Source organism: Eptesicus fuscus, chromosome 16 (assembly GCF_027574615.1).
Source record: "Eptesicus fuscus isolate TK198812 chromosome 16, DD_ASM_mEF_20220401, whole genome shotgun sequence".
Classification (NCBI taxonomy): domain Eukaryota; kingdom Metazoa; phylum Chordata; class Mammalia; order Chiroptera; family Vespertilionidae; genus Eptesicus; species Eptesicus fuscus.
Window position 1 is genome coordinate 2,301,689 of NC_072488.1, and position 23,269 is coordinate 2,324,957.

General features: G+C 64.0%; 1 protein-coding gene across 2 annotated transcripts in view; it reads left to right on the forward strand.

The window, feature by feature from the left end:
• The window catches only part of HPCAL1 (hippocalcin like 1), a 70,341-nt gene that overhangs the window by 44,525 nt on the left and 2,547 nt on the right, over positions 1 to 23,269 (forward strand). Inside the window, exons 2-3 of one of the 2 annotated variants that reach the window (XM_054728233.1) lie at positions 8,772 to 8,851; positions 20,541 to 20,936. In XM_054728233.1, coding sequence (XP_054584208.1) covers positions 20,559 to 20,936 — 378 coding nt within the window. In that variant the 5' untranslated portion in view covers positions 8,772 to 8,851; positions 20,541 to 20,558. The remainder of the gene's footprint in view (positions 1 to 8,771; positions 8,852 to 20,540; positions 20,937 to 23,269) is intronic. The other variant, XM_054728234.1, reaches the window with a different exon arrangement.

Below are 23,269 nucleotides of genomic sequence, written 5' to 3' on the forward strand. Positions count from 1 at the left end.
AACGTCGCCGCTGCGGCCTCCACGCGGGCGCGTCCCCGGGCTGCTCCTGGCAGCGCTGGCCTGCGTGCCGGGTCGACGCTGGGCCCCCACCTGGCGGCTCTCGCGTCTGGCAGGGCTGCAGGGAGGGCCCGTTTCTTGTCAGCTTTGTGGGGCGCGGGGTGCTGGCATAGGGACCCTTTCCTGCCTCGGAGCTGCCCGCCCAGCAGCCGTGCTGAGGGCGGGAGCGGGTGCCCTGAACCAGGCTGCCCCCCAGGAGTGCAGGGAGGCGCGCACCCGTGTTTCCGTCAGAGGCAAAGCGTGTGCCCGGCCGGCGGGGCTCAGTGGTTGAGCAATGACCTCTGAACCAGGAGGTCACGGTTCGATTCCCGGTCAGGGCACAGGCCCGGGTTGTGGGCTCCATCCCCAGTGGGGGGCGTGCAGGAGGCAGCCGATCCACGATTCTCTCTCATCACTGATGTTTCTATCTCTCCCTCTCCCTCTCCCTTCCTCTCTGAAACCAATAAAAATACGTTAAAAAACAGACAAACCCATTGGAGAGGCCCAGACGCTGACCTGGGCGCCCGCGGTGGAGCCAGCCGAGCTGGGATTGGTCGGGGTGACCCTAGGCCTGAGCCCTTCCTCCCGGTGACCTCAGCTCCGGGCACCGCCAGGCACGCAGTGTCCCGGGCGCCAGGCTTGCTTCCTGACCTGGAAGGGATTGGACCCTGGAGGGAGCACTAGGGAGGCTGCGAGTGAATGGCGGCTCCTGGGCGGCCTTTCGGGGTACACGTGCTCTGCTCGAGCCGTCTCCCCGCCGCTGCCGGGCGGCTGTGCTGGTCCATCGGACGCTGTGCTGGTTCCCGCGATGCAGGACGGGAGAGGGGGCAGGTCACGGCCAGCGCTGTCCGCGGGAGGCGACGGCGGACCCGTGTCTGCCCCCCCCCCCCCCCCCCCGAGCGTGTGGCTAATAGGGTTCACCGAGCCTTTGGGTGTTGGTGGTGCGGCAGCCGGTGCGGGAAGCAGGAAGCGGCTGCTGCTCTTTGTGGGGAATGAATAATTTATCTGTTTTCAGACGACTTCCCTTCATCCCCGATAGGAGCTGGGCTCCGCGCTGTGGCTCCTGAGAAAGGGGTTCAGGCAGGAGAGACTTCATCCCCGCCCCCCCCCCGGCCTTGGACACCCACTTTATCCCCTCCGGCCCCCCACCTTCACCCCCCCTGCCCCAGCCCCCACCTTCACCCCCCGGCCTTGGACACCCACCTTCACCCCCAGGCCGTGGACGCCCACCTTCACCCCCAGGCCTTGGACACCTACCTTCACCCCCAGGCCGTGGACGCCCGCCTTCACCCTCCCCGGCCCCAGATGCCCACTTCACCTCCCGCCTCGGACGCCCGTTTCCAGCAGGTCCCGCGGAGTCCGGTGTCCACTCCGGTGCCCGCTCCCGCCACAGGCCTGGGCCTCCCATAGCACGCGGGCTCCGTCCCGCCATCCTCAGCGGCGGCCGGTGGGCAGGGACGGGGGCGGATGCCTCCCCGTCCTAATTTCTTGTTGATGTTGAACGTGAGTGCGTTGAAGTGCACACGTTACACGTGCTCAGCTTGTTAAATGCTCACAAGACGAGCAAACCTCTAACCGGCGCCCGAGGCCCCACAGCCCGTCCTGGCCGCCGCCCCGCCCCGTGGCCGCCGCCTCGCCCTCCTCGCCACGCGTCCGCTCCCCGGGTTCCGTCCTCTTGTGGATGGGTCGCCCCGAGGCAGCCTCGGTGTGGAGGCCGCCCGCTGGACGGACGCTGCGGACGGACATCGGGACGGTTCCGTGGGGCTGTCCCCAGCGTGCGGCCATGAGCGTCCTTGCACACGGCGTTGGTGGACAGGGGCCCGTGCGTCTGGTGGGCGCAGATCAAGGAGTTGAATTCTGGGTCGTGGGGGGGGCGCGTCACCTTTAGCCAACAGAGCCAGCAGCTGTGCAGGCGGGTGGAGATGGCAGGTCCCTTGGTTTGGCGACAGGAGCGCGAATACGCTGGTCCTGGGAGTGGACGTGGGAGCGACAGGCCTGCACTGCGCGGGCGTCGGGCGTGTGGTGGCCGGCGCCCAGTGCCCGGGGGCCCCGAGGGCTGGCCACGGCCCAGCACGCCCCCTCCGTGACGCTCTCACCGCCCTTCTTGGCGTCCACGCGGTGCTCTGCCTGTTCCCAGCCCGGACCCCAGGCCCAGCGCACGCAGGACACGAGCCCCTCCCTCGGTCCCGGAGCCGGGCAGCGGAGCCAAGGCCGCTGCGAAGAGCCGCCCTGGCGCAGACGTCCGCGTGAGAGCGTCCTGCCGCCGCCGTCTCCATGGGGTCCGCGATGGGACCAGCCATCCTCGGCCGCAGCCCCTCGGGGACACCCTGATCCCCAAACCCGGCGGCTCTGACTCCGGACCCGCCCCATCCGCTCCCCCGGGCGCCGGCTTCCTGAGTCAGCTGGGCCGCAGCAACACTAAAGCGATCGGTCAGCTCCGGAGCAGCGTGCGCCCTGTGTGAGCGGCAGGAGGGCGTCGGGTTCCTGTGCCGGTCGGTGCAGAAGCCGGTGCCTGGCACCAGGAGCGCCCCCCCGGGGAAGGAGATGCGTTCCCGGTGCCCCCAGGGCTGGCAGCGCCGGCAGCGGGCACAGGTCCCCCAGGCCGGCGCCTCGGGGGGACCTGACCCCAGAAAGAGCCGCGAACCCAGGTTAGGTGGCGGCCGCCTGGACCGGCCCCGGAATGAGCTGAAGGTCCAGGGAGCTCCTTAGGGACCCGACGGAGAGACACCGAGGACGGCCCTCACCCCCGGGATGTGGAGACACTGAGGACGGCCCTCACCCCGGGATGTGGAGACACCGAGGACGGCCCTCACCCCGGGATGTGGAGACACTGAGGACGGCCCTCATCCCGGGATGTGGAGACACCGAGGACGGCCCTCACCCCGGGATGTGGAGACACTGAGGACGGCCCTCATCCCGGGATGTGGAGACACCGAGGACGGCCCTCACCCCGGGATGTGGAGAGACACTGAGGACGGCCCCCACCCCGGGATGTGGAGAGACACTGAGGGACGGCCCTCATCCCGGGATGTGGAGACACCGAGGACGGCCCTCACCCCCGGGATGTGGAGAGACACTGAGGACGGCCCTCACCCCGGGATGTGGAGACACCGAGGACGGCCCCCCCCCCCGGGATGTGGAGACACCGAGGACGGCCCTCACCCCGGGATGTGGAGAGACACCGAGGACGGCCCTCACCCTGGGATGTGGAGAGACACTGAGGACGGCCCTCACCCCGGGATGTGGAGACACCGAGGACGGCCCTCACCCCCGGGATGTGGAGACACCGAGGACGGCCCTCATCCCGGGATGTGGAGACACCGAGGACGGCCCCCACCCCGGGATGTGGAGAGACACTGAGGACGGCCCTCACCCCCGGGATGTGGAGAGACACTGAGGACGGCCCTCACCCCGGGATGTGGAGACACTGAGGACGGCCCTCACCCCGGGATGTGGAGACACCGAGGACGGCCCTCACCCCCGGGATGTGGAGACACTGAGGACGGCCCTCACCCCGGGATGTGGAGAGACACCGAGGACGGCCCTCACCCTGGGATGAGGAGAGACACTGAGGACGGCCCTCACCCTGGGATGAGGAGACACCGAGGACGGCCCTCACCCTGGGATGTGGAGAGACACCGAGGACGGCCCTCACCCCGGGATGTGGAGAGACACCGAGGACGGCCCTCACCCCGGGATGTGGAGAGACACCGAGGACGGCCCTCACCCTGGGATGTGGAGAGACACCGAGGACGGCCCTCACCCCGGGATGTGGAGAGACACCGAGGACGGCCCTCACCCCGGGATGTGGAGAGACACCGAGGACGGCCCTCACCCCGGGATGTGGAGACACTGAGGACGGCCCTCATCCCGGGATGTGGAGACACCGAGGACGGCCCCCACCCCCGGGATGTGGAGAGACACCGAGGACGGCCCTCACCCCGGGATGTGGAGACACCGAGGACGGCCCTCACCCCGGGATGTGGAGACACTGAGGACGGCCCTCACCCCCGGGATGTGGAGAGACACCGAGGACGGCCCTCACCCCGGGATGTGGAGACACTGAGGACGGCCCTCATCCCGGGATGTGGAGAGACACCGAGGACGGCCCTCACCCCCGGGATGTGGAGAGACACCGAGGGACGGCCTGACATCGGCGCACACCTGGCCGTGCTGCCCCTGGACTGGAGGCTGCGCGTTCCCCTGGTCGCCGGGGGCGATGAGAGCTGATGCCCGGATGACCCCTGGCGGCAGCCCTGGGAAACCCTGCGGTCTGCCTCCCGGCACCTGTGACCCCGCTCTTTGCCCTCTGGCCTCTGGGATAGAGACATTCCAGAGCATCGGCGAGGATTCCTTCTTAAAAACAACCTTGTTGAGGTGGACTTCACATTCCATACCATCCACGCCGTCAGCGAGGCCGCGTGGTCAGTCCGTCACACACGTGTGCCCCCCTCGCTCGTCAAGTCTGGATGATGTCCGTCACCCCAAGGAAAGCCGTACCCCGGAGCTGCCACCTCCCGTCCCCCAGCCCCATCCTCCCAGCCCAAGAAACCACGAATCTACTTCCTGTCTCCCTAGATTTCCCGTTCTGGATGTTTTAGGTAATGGAATCATACCGTTTTGGTCCTTTTTAAAGAAATACGTATTTTTTTATTGACTTCAGACCTCCTGGTCGACACTCAGCCACGGAGCCACACCGGCCGGGCCGTCCTTGTCCTGCTGGGTGTGGCTTCTTCCCTCGTGTCTCCCAGGCTCGGCCGCGTGGCCAGCACTTGGCTCCCGTGTGCGGCTGAGTGGCCGTAGTCCACTGTGCGTATGGACCGCGTTCTGCTCATCCACTCGTCTGCTGGTGGACGCCGGGTCTGCCCACCTCTGGTGACGGTGCTGCTGCTGCGAGCGCTGCGAACAGGCGTTGGCGTGGACACGTGGCTTCATTCCTCTTGGGGTGCGCCTCGGGGTGGAGTTGGCGTGGACACGTGGCTTCATTCCTCTTGGGGTGCGCCTCGGGGTGGAGTTCTGGGCTGGGTGGGGACGCCTGTCTGGTGATGGAGCTCCCCGCTGTTTCCCGACGCGGCGGCAGCGTGTGCGCCCCCAGCCGCCGTGCGCGCAGGCCCCGCCTCCCGCCTCCTCGCCAGCACGTGGACGGGCCCGGCTCTTTGGCGGTAGGAACCCCAGTGGGTGCCCCGCGGGGTCCCGTTGTGGTTTTGACTGCATTTCTCCGATAACGAGTGGTGCGGAGCGTCTTTTCATGTGCTATTGGCTCCATCGTGGATCTTCCCTAGAAAAACATCTCCTTAAGTCCTTCGGCCATTTTTTAATCGGGTTGTCTGGTGTGGCTCAGTGGATAGAGCCGGCCTGTGGACTGAAGGGTCCGGGTTCGATTCTGGTCAGCCGGTTGCAGGCTCGATCCCCAGTAGGGGGCGTGCAGGAGGCAGCCAATTAATGATCCTCTCTTATCATTGATGCTTCTATCTCTCCTCCCTCTCCTTTCCTCTCTGAAACCAATTAAATATCTAATCTAATAATAGAAAAATATGCAAATTGACCATACCGCCGACACACCCACAAGCCACGCCCACCATCCAATCAGAGCGAGTATGCAAATTAACCCAAACCAAGATGGCTACAGCCACAGAGAGCAAGGTTTCCTAGGTAACAGAGGAAGCCAAGCTTTCTGCCAGCCGTTGCAGGCCTAAGCCTCCACTCAAGCTACAAAGTTTCAATTATAGAAGGTAAACAAATTCAAACAAATGGCGGCAGAATGGAGCTTGAGAGAGCAGGCCGGGGTTGCCGCCGGCAACAGGGGAAGCAAAGCTTTCCACACAACCTGGCCGGGCCCACCCGCTTAAGGCAACAAAGTTTCAATTATAACCCCAACACAAATGGCTGTGGGCCTCGGAGGGAGCCCCAGGCTTGGCTCTGCTCCAGGCTACAAAGTTTCAATTGTAGAAGGAAAATAAATTCCAGATACCAGGGCCTCTGCTTGCATTGCCAGGGGGCATGGCCGGCCTGCAAACCACCACAGGCCCCTCGCTCAGGCCGCACCACGCCCCCAGGGTACCCCACCCTGATCAGGGACACCCTTCAGGGCAAACCAGCTGGCCCCCACCCCTGTACCAGGCCTCTATCCTATCTAATAAAAGAGTACTATGCAGATTGATCATCACTGCAACACACAATATAGCTGCCCCCATGTGGTCAAAGATCCTGCCCCCATGGGGACACAGGATGGCCACCACAAGATGGTCAGCAGGAGAGGGCAGTTGGGAGGCACCTGGCCTGCAAGGGAGGGCAGTTGAGAGGGACCAAGCCTGCAAGGGAGGGCAGTTGGAGGTGATCAACCCTGCAGGAGAGGGCAGTTAGGGGTGACCAGGCCGGCAGAAGAGGGAAGTTGGGGGCAAACAGGCTGGCAGCAGAGTGGTTAGGGGGTGATCAGGCTGGCAGGCAGAAGCAGTTAGGGGCAATCAGGAAGGCAGGCAGGCAAACAGTTGGGAGCCAGCAGTCCTGGATTGTGAGAGGCAGGCAGAAGTGGTTAGGGGCAATCAGGAAGGCAGGCAGGCAAGCAGTTGGGAGCCAGCAGTCCTGTATTGTGAGAGGGATCGGGCCTAAACGGGCAGTCGGACATCCCTTGAGGGGTCCCAGATTGGAGAGGGTACAGGCTGGGCTGAGGGACAAACCCCCTCCGTGCACGAATTTCGTGCACCGGGCCTCTAGTACATATATATAAAGAGTCCTTTATACAGTTTATTCTAGATACAAGCCCCTTATTAGATACATTTTTCACCCATTTTGTATTTGTGTTTTCATATTCTTGACTGTGTTCTTTGAAGCATAAGTTTTAAATTTTAACGAAGTCCAGTTTATCTTCTCTTTGGTTGTTTGGGCTTTTGGTGCCACATCCAAGGCCATGAAGATTTGTCCGTTTCCTTCTAAGAGTTTTTACAGTCTTAGGTTGTTGTTGTTTTTTCAAAAAATATGTATTTTTTTAAATAGATATTTTATTGATGTCAGAGAAGAAGGAAGAGGGAGAGAGAGAAACATCCATGATGAGAGAGAATCATGGATCGGCTGCCTCCTGCACGCACCCTACTGGGGATGGAGCCCACAACCTGGGCATGTGCCTGACCAGGAATCGAACCCTGACCTCCTGGTTCACAGGTCGATGCTCAGCCCCTGAGCCCCGCGGGCCGGGCATCAGCTGTGCTGCTTTATCGTGGGTTGCCTGTTGCTTCTCGCGCCAGCGTCGGCGGCTGTGTCTCGGGGGGGGGGGGCTCAGACCCCCGCGGCCGCTCCGGAGGCCTGCCTCTGTGTCCAGTCGTTGCTGGCAGTTTTTGAGGTGGAGGTGCCAAGCACTTTTTTGTGCATGAGCTCATTTAATCTTTACAAGAACGCGATGAACTAGGCAGGATTAACATCTCCATTTTGTGTGCTAGGAAGTGAAATAATGAGCTGGGTCACACAGCTAGGCAATAATTGAGCCAGGATTTGGACCCAGGCAGTCGGCCACACAGCTCCCTGTGCTCCCCGCCCTGCTCTCCCCAGGGCCCTGCTCTGTGCTGGGGTGGAAGTACAGAGACCCCAAACCTGAGAGAGGAAGGTGCCTTAGGCCTGACATGAACCAAGGCCGGGGGGTGGGAGGGGGTGAAGGAAGGGCCCGGGGAGAAAAGGATGTGTGAAGTGGGCCTCCAAGGCGGGTCCAGGGCAGGGCCCCTGGGGGGTGACTTTGGGGGTGTGGCCCTCCCAGGGCTTTGTCCCCCTCACAGAGAGCCCCCAGGGGCCCAGCAGATCTGTGTGCGTCACGGGGCCTCCTCCCAGCTTGCTCTCCCGGACCATTTGTGTGACGATCGCTAGACAGAAATCAGGAGCCGCCAGCTCTAACTCGGCATGATTGTTTCTGTGTAATGACTTCTGCTGCTTGATGCAATGACTGTCATCTTTATCTGTCCCGGGGAGGCTGGAGGCGGGAGCCCCTGTGGCTTAGCGGCAGAGCCAGGGGGGGTTTACAATTGAGTTAATGGCCCGTCCCAAGCAGCCTGGGAGCCAGGGCTTCAGGGCCTCGGGAATGGTGGCCCCTCCTCCCTCCGGCGAGGAGGCCTGGCGTCCCCGTGTCCCGCCTGCCGGCTTCCTCCGAGAGGATGCAGGGCGCCCCCTGCTTTGTCGCAGACGGGAAACTGAGCCAGAGGCCAGAGGGCGTGGCCACAGGGCCGCCCGGAGCTGAGGCACATCCGGGCCAGAGTGATGTGCGTCTAGGGAGGCGGGATGGTCGGGGGCAGAAGGTGTCCACGTGGCGACAGGTGCTCTCCCGTCACGGAGCCGGTCGCAGCATGTTGGTGGTCATGCCTTGTGGGCGTTCGCTGCGTGTGGGGCCGCAGCCGGGGGGGGATGCTCCTGCGCCCCCCCCCCCCCCCCCCCCCCGTGCCAGGGCCCTGACCGTGGTGCTGAGGGTCAGACGGTGAGGTGTGGCCGCAGGCGCCCGGCACTCAGCGCTGCTGCAGCCCCGCCCCGGGCGGCCCCGCCTCGCAGGGGACTTCTCCCGTCCGCGCCGGGGTGGCGTCCCTCCCTCCTGGGGCAGGAGGCGCCTTAAACGGCTGGACGGGCCAGGAGCCAGGCTTTCTGTACTTCGCGTGGGTCCTGTGAAAGCCGTGGTCCCCCCACCGGCCACGGAAGCCACGGGAGGGAGCGGCCCGGGCTCTGGGCGGGTCCACCCCGAGTGACCTGTTGGCTCTCCCTTCCAGGGCATGGTCTAGTGGCCCCTGAGGACGGAACCAGCCCCGCGGCTCCGAGCCCCGCTCTGTCTCCACCTCCGCTGCCTCGGGTAAGTCACTCCGGGAGGCCGGCCGGGCCGGGGGCGGGTGCTTTTAGGATGACTCAGGCTGACTTTGCAGAATCACTTCCTGTGGGCGTGCAGGCAACCCTCAGCCCAGGGGCAGGTCCTGCGTGGCGGGCACTGTGGGCAGACGGCCGGTGCACACACGTGCGCACACAGTGGGCACGCGTGACTTGGCTTGGCATTCTCCCCTGTCACTGCCAGCTGGTCGTGGCTCAGTGCCCAGGGGCGGGGACAGAGGGAGGCTGCACAGTGAATGAGTGAATGAATGAATGAATGAATGGATGGATGAGCGATCGAGCGGTGTCCCCGCGGTCGAGCTGCTTGCTGGCGCCTGGGTCAGGGCCCCTCAGGTCCAGCCCACGCCGACCCTTCTCACTTCCCAAGGCCGCCGGCCCGGCCCCAGGCGCAGGGCCCAGGTTTCGGGGAGGCCCGATCCCACACGTTCTGTCCTGTGTTCCCCTCCGATATTCTTGGGCTTGTCCGACCCCCGTGCAGATGTTTGGCTCAGAAGTTAGGACCGGGACCGCTCTGTGGGCTGTGCTCGGGCCGCGGGGGTGGGGGGGTCTCCAGGAAACGCTGTGAAGGTAGGGACCGTCGGGGCCAGGAAGTCGCGATGGAACGCGGAGACCTGGGCCTGGCGAGGAAGGCGGGCTCAGCAGACGGGGCTCCGCGGGCCCAGCCCCCCGTGACACTGATGGGCCTGGGGTTTGTCTGGAAGGAGCCCCCACAGCAGCCGGACCCTCCTCCTCCTCCTCCTCCCAACTTCCTTCCTGTCGTCAGTTCCCGTGTCCTTCCCGTGTCCTGCCCATGTCTTTCCCGTGTCCTTCCCGGGTTGCAGGCGGCCTTGGTGTGGGATTATTCCTAGCCGGGCCCTGGAACTCAGCGCCAGGTCCTGGGGGAAAAGGGTGATGGGCGGGGGGGGGGGACCTGGGCCCCAGCCTGAACGCCAGAGTCCCTCGGTTTGCCCCCAGCATGGTGCCGGGCGCCGGGCAGGAGCCCCCTGGGCGCCGAGAACAGGAAGTCCAGGCCTGGCCTCCCAACTAGACGGCACGCGCTTTGAGGGCCTCTCATGCCCGTGTGTGTCCCAGCGCGCGGCACTGTGGGTGCGCTTAGTGGGTGCTCTGGAATGGGCGAGTCTGTGCAGGGGCCCCACTGTCCCTGCAGCGTCGAGGGCCCTGGTGCTGTGATTCCTAGAAGTGGCAAAGGCCGCTGTTGTGAGCCGTCTTCGCTCCTGATAAAAGCGCCCCTTTAACGACAGCCGAGGCCTCCGGGGGCGGCTGGCCTGTGGCCGTTCGAGCGCCTGACCTTTCAGCCTGGCTGATGCCTTTTTACTGGGAGTGACTTACTGCTTTTATTTCTTCCCGAAGACATTACACACAAATCAAACGCATGAGGTGATTCACTGGAAGTTTCCTTCCGAGTGTGAAAACACAACGGGATGTGTTTGGGTTTGAGCGCTGACCCATAAGCGATACCAGACGAGCATTTGGGGCAGCCTCCCTCCCGGGAGAGGCCCTTGCCCGGCGGACGGAGCCCATTGTCAGCGGACACAGGACCCAGGGGGCCATGCGTGTCTTTAAAACACCTCTTAAGTCTAACATTCATAACTAGAGGCCCGATGCACAAAATCTGTGCAAGAGTAGGCCTTCCTTCCCCTGGCTGCCGGCACCGGCACCGGCTTCCCTCTGGCACCGGGGACCCGGGCTTCCCTCGGCCCGGCTTCGTCAGGAAGGACGTCCGGAATGACGTCCGGTCTAATTAGCATGTTACCCTTTTATTATAGATTACGTTTCTTACAGAGAGTTTCCATCCGAGATGTCTTAGAATGTGGCCAAACCTCAGTGGTTCATTCGGGGCCCATGAATTGAAGCTGTAAGCATCGCTGAGACAGGAGCCTGGCAGTGCTCTGCTTTCCACCGTCCACTGGGAAGCGCTCCGCGGGTGAACTGCCAACCGAGGTGGGGGAGGGATCGAGCGCAGCCGAGCGGGCGAACGTCCCAGCCGCGCGGAAGCCGCCCTGGGGATCCACGCAAGGACCCTCAGACCATGTGTGGGGTGAGGGCGCCTCGGGCCTCGCTGTCCAAAGTCGTATTGCACAGACGGGGAAAGTGACGGCCCGAGATCGCCCAGGCTCGGCTCCGTTCAGAAGGGGAAACGGACGATGTGTGAGTAACAGCCAGTTCTCACCTGCTCTCCAGACGCCCACTCCTCCCCTGCCTCACGGCGCCGTCCTTCAGCCCTCCCCTTTCCCTAAAAGAGAGTTCACAGCACTTTAAAAACAATAAATGTCTTTACTGGTTTTAGAGAGAGAAGAAGAGAGAGAGAAACATCAATGATGAGACGCACGGATCGGCTGCCTCCTGCAGGTCCCACACTGGGGATGGAGCCCGCAACCTGGACATGTGTCCTGACCGGGAATCAAACTGTGACCCCTGGCTCATAGGTCAACACTCAACCACTGAGCCACACTGGCCAGACTCACAGGCACTTTTTCGGGTGTTTTTGGACTAAGACTTGACAAATTGGAACTGCCCTTCGAGGGATGGACCGAATCCCTGGGTTTGATGGCATCTTCCCTCTCCCTGCCCCTCGCTAATACATGAGTTCATCTGCCCATCTGTTCCTACGGCCGGTCCTGGTCTCCGCTGTTACTGCCAGTCCTGTCGCTGCTCAGGAGGATGCCTGGGGGTGACAGGCCCAGAGCTGTGTGGCTGGGACAGCCGTCAGCTGGGAGTGGTCCCCAGAAACTCCGGCCTGAGAATCATTGAGACCAAGACGCTGTCCTGAGCTCCCTGCATCCCCAGGATAAGTTGGAGGCTGGCCCTGCCCCCCTCCAGCCAGGGCCCCCTAAGCCAGCCCTGCCCAGCCACGCTGCTTCTCCACCTCACACCGCCTGGCACACGGCGGCTCCCCTGGGAGTGCCCTGTCCACGTGACGTTGTCCCCGATGGCTCCGGCTCCTGCACGCCTTCTTCACGTCAGGCCCACAGCGGTCCCTTTACACCTCACGTCCTCGTGCATAAAATCCCTGTGCGAGCTCAGGGAGTGTGTACAGTGACTGGGGAATGGGTGAGTGTGTGAAGTAGCTGTGGAATGAATGAGTGAGTGTGTGAAGTGGCTGTGGAATGAATGAGTGAGTGTGTGAAGTGGCTGTGTATGGAATGAATGAATGAGTGTGTGAAGTGGCTGTGGAATGAATGAGTGAGTGTGTGAAGTGGCTGTAGAATGAATGAGTGGTAAATGTGGCTGTGGAGTGAATGAGTGTGTGAAGTGGCTGTGGAGTGAATGAGTGTGTGAAGTGGCTGTGTGTGGGATGAATGAGTGAGTGTGTGAAGTGGCTGTGGAATGAATGAGTGAGTGTGTGCAGTGGCTGTGGAATGAATGAGTGAGTGTGTGCAGTGGCTGTGGAATGAATGAGTGTGTGAAGTGGCTGTGTGTGGAATGAATGAGTGAGTGTGTGAAGTGGCTGTGGAATGAATGAGTGTGTGCAGTGGCTGTGTGTGGGATGAATGAGTGAGTGTGTGAAGTGGCTGTGGAATGAATGAGTGTGTGAAGTGGCTGTGTGTGGAATGAATGAGTGAGTGTGTGAAGTGGCTGTGTGTGGGATGAATGAGTGAGTGTGTGAAGTGGCTGTGGAATGAATGAGTGTGTGAAGTGGCTGTGGAATGAATGAGTGAGTGAAGTGGCTGTGGAATGAATGAGTGTGTGAAGTGGCTGTGGAATGAATGAGTGAGTGTGTGCAGTGGCTGTGGAATGAATGAGTGAGTGTGTGCAGTGGCTGTGGAATGAATGAGTGTGTGAAGTGGCTGTGGAATGAATGAGTGTGTGAAGTGGCTGTGTGTGGGATGAATGAGTGTGTGAAGTGGCTGTGGAATGAATGAGTGAGTGTGTGAAGTGGCTGTGTGTGGAATGAATGAATGAGTGTGTGAAGTGGCTGTGGAATGAATGAGTGAGTGAAGTGGCTGTGGAATGAATGAGTGAGTGTGTGCAGTGGCTGTGGAATGAATGAGTGTGTGAAGTGGCTGTGTGTGGATGAATGAGTGTGTGCAGTGGCTGTGTGTGGGATGAATGAGTGAGTGGTAAACGTGGCTCGTGCTGTTTTTTCTGAGAAGAGAGAATTCCGCGAGTGAAGTCCTGGTCGCAGCACCTGGGATGTGGTGGGAAGGCCCTCCTGGGGAGGCCGCCCCCTGGGGCTGGCGGTTCAGGGTGTCCTGGGCCAACACCAGGGCAGCACCCGGAGCCGAGGCTGCAGCCGTGAGCTGGCCGAGAGCCCGCCCCTCCCCCCCCCCCCCCCCCCCCGCCCGGGTTTCTTCCATCCTCCCCCTCATGTCCGCTGTGGAGAGCAGGAATTTCACTGACCTCCCTCTCCCCGCCCGCAGGCGTCTGGGCCTCCGTCTGACACTGCGGTGAAGCCCGTTCAGCAGCCCGGCTTACTTTATCACGAATGCCGGGATCACCCCCGTCTGTGTCCGGTGCTTTAACTTTGTCCAAGTCCTTTCAGGGCCTTCGTTCCTCTCTCCTCACGGCCTCGCTGTAAAATCATCAGGTAGGGACCTTTCTTCCCATTTCACCCTCAAGGACACTGAGGCCCAGAGACATTAGAGACCGTCGAGCCCTAGCTGGTGTGGCTCGGTGGATAGAGGGTCAGCCTGCAGACTGAAGGGTCCCGGGTTCGATTCCAGTCAAGGGCACACGCCCAGGTTGTGGGCTCGGTCCCCAGTGAGGGGCGTGCAGGAGGCAGCCAATCCATGATTCTCTCTCATTGTTGATGTTTCTGTCTCTCTCTCCCTCTTCCTTCCTCTCTGAAACCAATTAAAAGAGAGACAGAGAGAGACAGTGGGGGCGGGGCAGGGAGGTGCCCTGGGCTGGGCCGCTAACTGGGCGCCTGCTGCCCAGGGTGAGCCCCTCTGACGGCCGCCACGCCCTGGAGCTGCGCCTGGCCCCGTGGTAGAGAGCAGAGGGGCTTCGTCTGGGAGGAGCGCTGAGCCTGGGAACTGCCTGCCTCCAGGGCCCTGCGGGCGCCCCTGACCGCTGCACCCACTGAGTCCCCTCCAGGGGTGCTGGGCACTGTGGCCCGTCTCCCTCCTGCGGGGACCACTCGGTCCCGGGAAGGGCTGTGGCTCCCATCCGGGCCGGAGCGGCAGCCGGGACCCAGACTCTGTCGTTCCGAAGCCCGTGCCCACTTAGGGGGAAGGGACCCCAACGTGGCGGGGGCTGGCACCCGACATCTCCATCGCGATGAGCACCCGGAGCCGGGCTGACCACCTGGGGGCATAGCCATGCAGGGGCCGGCGAGGGGGCCGGCGATGGCGGAGTAGCCCCTGCCTTCAGGTGCAGTGACCAGCCTGCGGGGCTGCTTAGACTTCTTACAAATGCTCCATCGGCCCGGCCGGCGGGGCTCAGGGGTTGGGCGTCGCCCTATGAACCGGGAGGCCACAGTTCGATTCCCGGTCAGGACACAGGCCGGGGTTGCAGGCTCGATGCCCAGTGGGGGGCGTGCAGGAGGCAGCCGATGTGAGTCCCTCTCATCATTGATGTTTCTCTCTCTCCCTCTTCCTTCCTCTCTGAAATCAATTAAAAAATATGTATATTTAAAGCTCAATTAGCTTGTGGTCCGCCAGGTCCCAGAGAAGGGGACGCTGAGGGAGGAGATGTTTTGGCGGCTTTAACGTGTCAGGCGGCCCCTGTCCTGGCTGGTCGGCTCGTTCTGAATTGTGGGCGGGGGCATTCGCTGGGCAGGCTGGGGGACACTGCGAGCCCCACCGTCAGCCCCTCCCGTTTCTTTGCCATTTCTCCTCCTGCGTCAGCTGCTCTGCGTCCTGGGCACACGTGACGATCACGCTGGACGCTGACATCCGGCCTCTGGCCTGGCCCGGCTCCCTCCATGCCTCCCCTTGCCCGGCCACCTGGAGCCCCGAAGGCCAGCTCAGACCTCACCTGGGCGGCCTCTAACCTTCACACGGGACAGGCCGGCCCACTCCAGCTCCCTGGGCATATGGCCCCTTGTCTCCGGGTTGGGAGGGGAGTGTGGGTACCTGGGAAGGGCCTCTGCCTTGTTCATCCAGGTACCCGTGCCCAGCACAGAGCGGGCCTCAGGGAACAAGAGACCTCCCTCCACTCCATCTGGCCTTGGAGGTCATGACCCCCTCCCCCCAGCTCCAAATCCGCCTGCACAGCAAGGCCCCGAGCGAGCGAGGCCGGGGCAGGCGGAGGAAGCCAGGCTCCTGGGACCACCTGGGCTCCCACCCTCCCGTGCCCTGCTCCTCCCCGGGCCCCCAGCGGGTCTGTGGGAGGGCGGAGCCACATGTGAATGGACTGAATGGGACCGCGGCTCTGTGACCAGTCACGTGTCCTGCTTCTGGTCCTGCCTGGAGCCCTTGTCCTGTGGCAGCTGAGGACTCGGCAGGGGAGGGACCTCCTGGGGCATTTCCTCTTCCTCTCCGTCCATTCCTCTTCCTCTTCCTCTCAGTCTGTTCCTCCCCCAGAGGCCTGGGTAGGTCCGTCCCACTGACCTGCCTTCCTGCTGGGAGGCTCCGCCCAGACCCTCCAGTGGGTGCGGTGGGTCTGGATGAGGCCGAGGCCGCCCCACGCAAGTGAGCTCTGCTGGGCAGGGAGCCCCCAGCCCCCAGCCGGGACCCTGTGGCGGGGAAGGGAGGACAAGCCCCCGTTTGGTGAATGGACCCCCCCCCCCCCGCCCCCAGGCTGACACTGCGCTGGTAGGTGGAGCTTCCGGAACCAAGTCTGATTCCCGATGTCCGCCCCGGAACCTCGAACCCGGGCGACAGAGCACTTTGCCACCCGAATCCCTGGCCTGGCGTGGCTTCCCGAGTCCCCAGGCCTGGGGGCCCGAGATCGATGTCACCTGCTCCTCAGTCCGGCTGTGCCCGCCCTGGGCTCACACAGCCGCTCTGCCACGTGTGCTTGCTGAGCACTGAGTGCCAGGCCCTGCTCCGGGCACTGCGGGGGCACAGCCAACACAGGCGGCAGGCGGCCAACAGATCCATCGACATGGCGCGGGGGGAGCCGCTCTGACGAGGGACGAGGGCCGGATGTGTTCGAGGTGGCTCCAGGGCCTGAAGCGGAGGCGGCTGCCTTGGAGGACCTCAGGGGGAAGAAACCCGGGTGGAGGGAGCTAGAACGGGCCTAGCAGATTACTCTCTCCTCCGGGAGCTCAGTCTCGCAGGGGAAGCGGTAAATGGTATCACACAGCGGAGGCTTTGACAGAAATGGCTGAGAAGATGCGCTGGGATGCCAGTGAAGAGCCGGTGCGGGGGTGGGGGTGCCTCCCCGAGGAGGTGACTTTGGAGTTGGGCTTTGGTGGGTGAGGAGGAGTTTGCGGGGACTGAGGCCAGGAGCCCGCGCAGGAGCTGGTGTCTTCAGAGGCAGAGGTGGGGGAGTGGCCCACGGGCCTCTTCCTGCGGCATTAGCCCTTCCGGCAACGAAAGAACGAAAGAACGTTCTCAGGGGTTTGTCTTTCCTTTTCTCCACCTCTTCCTTCCCCAGCCTCCCGAGGGCACTTCAGCCTGAGGGGAGCGGGGAGGGAGGTGGCCAAGAAGGGAGGGATTCTGTGCCTCGCTTGACCTGCATCCTCCCTCCCTCCCTTCCCTCCATCCTTCTCTCCCTCCCTCCACTTCCCTCCCTCCCCCTCCCCCCTGCTCTCTCCCCTTCCTCCCTCCCCTCCCTTCCCTCCCTCACCCTTCCTCCTCCCTCCTCCCCCTCCCCCCTCCCTCCTTTTATTTATTTTCTGAACGTTGGGAGCCAAGGGGACTTTAAGCTGCTGGGGATGCGCACAGAAGTCAGAGGGTTTTCCGTTGGATTTCTCCACCCAGGTCACTGGCCTGGAGCCCATGCCGCCGGGGAGACTGTGATGATGCAACAGGGTCTCGGAGGCCTCGGCAGTGCCCCCCGGTCACAGGGGACCTGGGTCTAGGCACACCCTGGACTGAGCTCTTCCCTCCCTATCGCTGGTTCACCCTCAGAGGAGGGGGCAGGGGACGGGCCTTCCCGCAGCCCCTGCCCCACAGCCTCACGCCCCACGCCCCGCACCCCACGCCCCGCACCCCACGCCCCACGCCCCACACCCCGCACCCCACGCCCCACGCCGTAGCCAGGATCAGAGCTGGGTCCCCACGGCCGCTGGCCTCTGGCAGAGTTGAAGCTGCTGAAAATAGGAACGGGTGGGACCACACGATTGTGAAACGCAAACACCGTTATCTCCACTCAAGGGCGCAGGAGGGAAGTCAGCAAGGACTCCAGCTGCGTCAGGGCTGCCCTGGGCCTGCCAGCCGGATGCTGGCGACCTGAGAACTAGAAGGTTCCGTTTGGTGGTCCCAGGTCCATACGCAGCCTGTCCCAGGGGTCGCCCAGGGCCGAGCGGCCACCAGAAACGCAGCGCCACCTACACGCGTGAGGCTGCCTTGCCCCGTAGACACATTTAAACACGGAGGAAGAAACAGGTGAGACTAATGTTACCAGCACGCGTCATTGGACCCACTGTGCTCAGAGGCTGTCAGGTCTCGTTTCACATGTACTCAGGATAGACGTGCTCATGGATGCTGTCCATCGTCTTCCTCATAAAGCCGTGAGCGCCGTGTGGATCTTACTCTCAGGGCACATGCGCGAATTCAGAGGGGCCGCACGGGAGTGGCGGTTACTGTGCTGGACAGATCTAGCTCATAGATGGAGAAACTGAGGCAGCCGCTAGGTGGGGGGGCGTGGCCGGGGCGGGGTCAGGGAGCGGAGGCCCTGGGAAGCCTGTCCCCGCTGCGCCCTCTGGTGTCCGCCGCGCCTCACTGCAGCCCGAGCCTCCCCAGGCCGCCGCTCCCCGCACTGGGCTCGGCCCTTCCTCCCAGCAGCTGCGCTCCACCTCCCCCTGCTCCCCTGGAGGAAGAGGGGCGCGTGCAGTCCCCCCTCCTCTTCCCCAGGAGCCTGTGCCCAGGGCGCCGTTTCTGTGGGGTACCGGGTGATGGCGCCGTCTTTGCAGAAAAGCTGGCTTTGTGTCTGCTGTCGGCCCCGCCAGCCGGTCTGTCCATACAGTTGGCTTTCTGGCTTCATTGGTAGCAGGGTCACCGGGCACGCCGCATCCCACCGTCCCCGCGAGGCCGCCTGCTTCGGCTGAGCCGCGGGAGAGACCGGCAGGGTGGTTCTTAGGACCCGGCCCAGCGATGCCCGGGTGCCTGGGCGGTGCCGGGCACTCGTGGGCTCCGTCACGGCTCCATGCACGGCACAGTGGGAAGGCCAGCGAGGGGACCTGTCCTGGGAGCACGTGTGATGGCGAGGGAGCAAGGTGGACGCCGGCCGGGAGCGCCGTGGCGCCTTCCCTCTGCCCAGGGACCCTCACCCTTCACAGCCCACCAAGATGAGATGGCATTGCCTCCCCCCAGCCTGGCCAAGCATGGCCCCCGCCTCCCCAGCGCCTGGGATCTGCCATGTACCCTGCCCCCTAGAGGTGGCCTGGGGGAGGGGGGTCAAACCTCCAGAGGCCTTTTAAAGCCCTCATCATCCAGTTGTTTTTTTAAATATATATATATATACACACACACACACACATATATTATTGATTTCAGAGAGGAAGTGAGAGGGAGAGAGAGAGAAAACATCAATGATGAGAGAGAATCATTGATTGGCTGCTTCCTGCATGTCCCCTACTGGGGATCGAGCCCGCAACCTGGGCATGTGCCCTGACCGGGCATCCAACCGTGGCCTCCTGGTTCCTAGGTCAGTGCTCAGCCTCCGAGAACACCAGCAGGCTTGAAGTTCCTAACAGTAGAACTAATGTTACCGACTTTAAAAATGGCTTTAAATGGGCGTGGTCAAGACATCACACAGGCGGAGGGGGGCGCCTGAGTCACAGCAGCAGGGTCTCCGTGTCATCCGTAATTTCTTGATCGTTTTTCTCCAAAACGAAATGTATCCTTTTTGTTTCCTGAACACATCACTCATTGTCTCCCAGTCGTTCTCTGTATGGCCGACTGCCAGGCCTGCCCGGCCCACCTCCCTGGGCCCAGGGTCCAGGGTAGAGCTCTGTGGTCACGCTCAGACGGGCCAGTGTTCACATCCCAGCGGCATGAGCTGTGGGGCCCCGAGCAGGTGGCCTAGCACCCCCTGGGCGTCAATGTCACCGTCCGTAAACGGGTCTGCCCTCGCCCGCCCGGCACAGCGTGAGCGCCTGGCGAGTGGTGGCTGCGGCTAGTGTGCTGCTGTTAGTTAATTTGCTGCCGGAATGGACCCGTGTGTGACTTGCTTGGCCTGATAAGTGCTTTGAAACAGGACTCATGCCCGCTGCCTCTGTTCCACCCCCCGCCCTGAAACTCTAGGATGGTGGTGGTTTTGAAATATGTTGTTAATAAATAGTAGAGGCCTGGTGCGCGACATTCATGCAGTCTGGGAGGGGGGTGGTCTCGCAGTCCGGGAGCCCTCAGGGGATGTCCAACTGATGGCTTAGGCCCGCTCCCCGCAGTCGGACATCCTTGGCGCTGCCGCGGAGGCGGGCCGCTGCGCTCTCCACTGTCAGCCCGGCTTCTGGCTGAGCGGCGCTCCCCCTGTGGGAGGGCCCTGACTGCCAGGGGGCAGCTCCTGCCTTGAGTGTCTGCCCCCTGGTGGTCAGTGTGTGTCATAGCGACTGGTGGTTCCGCCGTTGGGTCAATTTGCACATTAGCCTTTTATTATATAGGATTTGTTCAGAGTTTATTCGAGATTTCCAAAGGTGATCCACACGGGACTATATTCATGCTCTGTGACTATACCCTGTCATTTTTATAACAAAAACAGCAGCAGCCGATAGGGGGCCAGCTTTGTGGAGGACCCCAAACGTAGTGTAGTTAAAGGTCTTGTCGTGGGAGGGGGTGCACGGGTGGGTCAGCTTCTCCAGAGAAAGGTCCAGTGATGTGGGCTGAGGCTGGCGGGCCGGGGAACCGGCTGGGGCTCTGTCGGTGAGCAGGCCTCCCCGTAACTCCCATGTTGGCTCTGCACCCACTTCCTCTGGGCCTGTCGCTCCCCTGCCCAGAGTCCCCACAGGCCCCCCCTTGGAGAAGGGGGTGTAGTCACCCGACTGCCCATTGAGGGGCTGCTTAACTGCTGGCACCAACGCCCAAATCTCCCTGCTTCACACAGCCCAGGCGCTCCAGGGCCATGTGACTTGGGGCGGCGAGCTCTGCTCCCCACAGTCATCCAGGGCTCCGGCGGCTCCCTTCCATCAGCTCAGGGGGGTCCGGGGAAGAACAGGTGCTGCTGTGAGCAGAGGATGGCTCTCCCCCGTGCACCCCAAACGGTGGTCATCAGGAGACGGAGAAAGGGGCGTGGTCAGGTGAGGAAGCCTGGTTGAGCCGCGAGAGGAAACTCCGGCCTGTGCCCCACGGGGCCCCAGTCCTCCCTGGGAGAGTGGCCGAGAGCCAGGCCCGGAAGTGAAGGGACCGCTCCATCCCCCTCCATCGCCAGAACGCAGTCCATGCCCGCTGGGCTCACGGGCCCTGGGCAGTGTGGTCCGGCGTGTGCCAGGAAGGAAAGGAACAGGGCCTGTGGACTGCCCCTCCCCCTCGGGGGCCTGGAGGAGCCGGGGCAGCCGGGCACCGTGACGGCCCCGGGTGCAGGACCCACGGGGGAGTCCTGGCCCGCTGGGTGGCTGCAGGGTGGGGAGCCGGCCCCGACGGGGTCCCCAGCAGAGCGCTGTCCCGCAGGTGTAGCCGCCGGCCGCCATGGGCAAGCAGAACAGCAAGCTGCGGCCCGAGGTGCTGCAGGACCTGCGGGAGAACACGGAGTTCACCGACCACGAGCTGCAGGAGTGGTACAAGGGCTTCCTCAAGGACTGCCCCACCGGCCACCTGACCGTGGACGAGTTCAAGAAGATCTACGCCAACTTCTTCCCCTACGGCGACGCCTCCAAGTTCGCCGAGCACGTCTTCCGCACCTTCGACACCAACGGCGACGGCACCATCGACTTCCGGGAGTTCATCATCGCGCTGAGCGTCACCTCCCGGGGCAAGCTGGAGCAGAAGCTCAAGTGGGCCTTCAGCATGTACGACCTGGACGGCAACGGCTACATCAGCCGCAGCGAGATGCTGGAGATCGTGCAGGTGGGCGGGCGGGAGAGGGTGCAGGTGGGCGGGGAGAGGGTGCAGGTGGGCGGGGCGGGAAGAGGGTGCAGGTGGGAGGGGCAGGGGGAGAGGGTGCAGGTGGGAGGGGCGGGGAGAGGGTGCAGGTGGGAGGGGCGGGGGGAGAGGGTGCAGGTGGGCGGGGCAGGGAGAGGGTGCAGGTGGGCGGGGCGGGGAGAGGGTGCAGGTGGGAGGGGCAGGGGGAGAGGGTGCAGGTGGGATGGGCCGGGGGAGAGGGTGCAGGTGGGAGGGGCGGGGAGAGGGTTCAGGTGGGAGGGGCGGGGAGAGGGTGCAGGTGGGAGGGGCGGGGGGAGAGGGTGCAGGTGGGAGGGGCGGGGGGAGAGGGTGCAGGTGGGGGGGGCGGGGGGAGATGGTGCAGGTGGGCGGGGCGGGGAGAGGGTGCAGGTGGGAGGGGCGGGGGGAGAGGGTGCAGGTGGGAGGGGCGGGGGGAGAGGGTGCAGGTGGGAGGGGCGGGAAGAGGGTGCAGGTGGGAGGGGCAGGAGGAGAGGGTGCAGGTGGGAGGGGCGGGGAGAGGGTGCAGGTGGGAGGGGCGGGGGGAGAGGGTGCAGGTGGGCGGGGCAGGGAGAGGGTGCAGGTGGGCGGGGCGGGGAGAGGGTGCAGGTGGGAGGGGCAGGGGGGAGAGGGTGCAGGTGGGAGGGGCAGGGGGGAGAGGGTGCAGGTGGGAGGGGCGGGGAGAGGGTGCAGGTGGGAGGGGCGGGGGGAGAGGGTGCAGGTGGGAGGGGCAGGGGGGAGAGGGTGCAGGTGGGAGGGGCGGGGAGAGGGTGCAGGTGGGAGGGGCGGGGAGAGGGTGCAGGTGGGAGGGGCAGGGGGAGAGGGTGCAGGTGGGAGGGGCAGGGGGGAGAGGGTGCAGGTGGGAGGGGCGGGGAGAGGGTGCAGGTGGGAGGGGCGGGGAGAGGGTGCAGTTGGGAGGGGCGGGGGGAGAGGGTGCAGGTGGGCGGGGCAGGGAGAGGGTGCAGGTGGGCGGGGCGGGGAGAGGGTGCAGGTGGGAGGGGCAGGGGGAGAGGGTGCAGGTGGGATGGGCCGGGGGAGAGGGTGCAGGTGGGAGGGGCGGGGAGAGGGTTCAGGTGGGAGGGGCGGGGAGAGGGTGCAGGTGGGAGGGGCGGGGGGAGAGGGTGCAGGTGGGAGGGGCAGGGGGAGATGGTGCAGATGGGCGGGGCCAGGGGAGATGGTGCAGATGGGCAGGGGAGAGGGTGCAGGTGGGAGGGGCGGGGGGGGGAGATGGTGGAGGTGGTGCAGGTGGGAGGGGCGGGGGGAGATGGTGGAGGTGGTGCGGGTGGGAGGGGTGCTGGGGAGAGGCTGAGGGTCCTCAGGGCCAGGCCCACCGTCAGGCAGGGCTCTGGGTCCCCCTCCCCGCAGCGTGCAGACATTTTTGTCCAGGTGGCCCTGCCCCTCTGGCGTGCTCTCCTGAAAGTGAGCAGCTGTCACTCTAAGGGCGGCGGGTGCTGCCCCAGTGACGCTGAGTCACGTGCTGCCATCAGCTGGTCCCCTGCCCTACGAGGGGGTCCCTCCCTGCACGTCACTCAGCTGGGGCTGGGAGGAGGTTTCCTGAGAATCAGCAGCTGAGGGGGGAGTGACTCAGGGGACCCTTGACAGTTGTGAGTCCCGGTTTGAGGGGCCCCCAGGAACGCGCAATGTGCGGTGGACGGAACATGAGCGGCGCCCGTGAGAGACGGCCCTGCCTTCGCGCTGTCGAGGGCTCTGGGCGAGGCTGTTGGAGGGAAGCCGAGTGTCCTCGCCTTCCCGGTGCCTAGGGATACGCAGCCACAGAGGGCCGCGGCGGGCCCGCCCCCCCCCCCCCCCCAGCATCCCCTCTGCCCCACTCCCGGCCGGCGGATTCGGGTCTAGACGTCCCGGAAGAGGTGCTCGCCACCCGCAAGGGCCCCGGCTCCGTGAGCAAAGGTGTGGCCACCCAGGTCCCCTGTAGGCGGTTTCCACACACAACACAGCGCAGGCTCGGGGAACTGGCACAGAGCCCCACGCGTGCCCGTCCCCGGCATCGAAGCCCTTCACACACACACACACACACACACACACACACACACACACTCACACACACACACACACACACACACACACACACACACACACTGCCCGGCGGGACCCGGGGCTGAGCCCTGGAGGGCGGTGCCTGAGGAGGGTCTGCACCCTGCAGGTGACCGGCGCCCCCCGCCCCGGCTGCCCCAGCGGCTGGCCCTGTGGTTCTCGGGGTGCGGGGGGTGCGGGGCGGAGTCTTTATTCTGAGCTGAGGCCCGGCCCTCAGTGCGGTCTCACAGCTGTGTGCGCAGCGGGAGGGG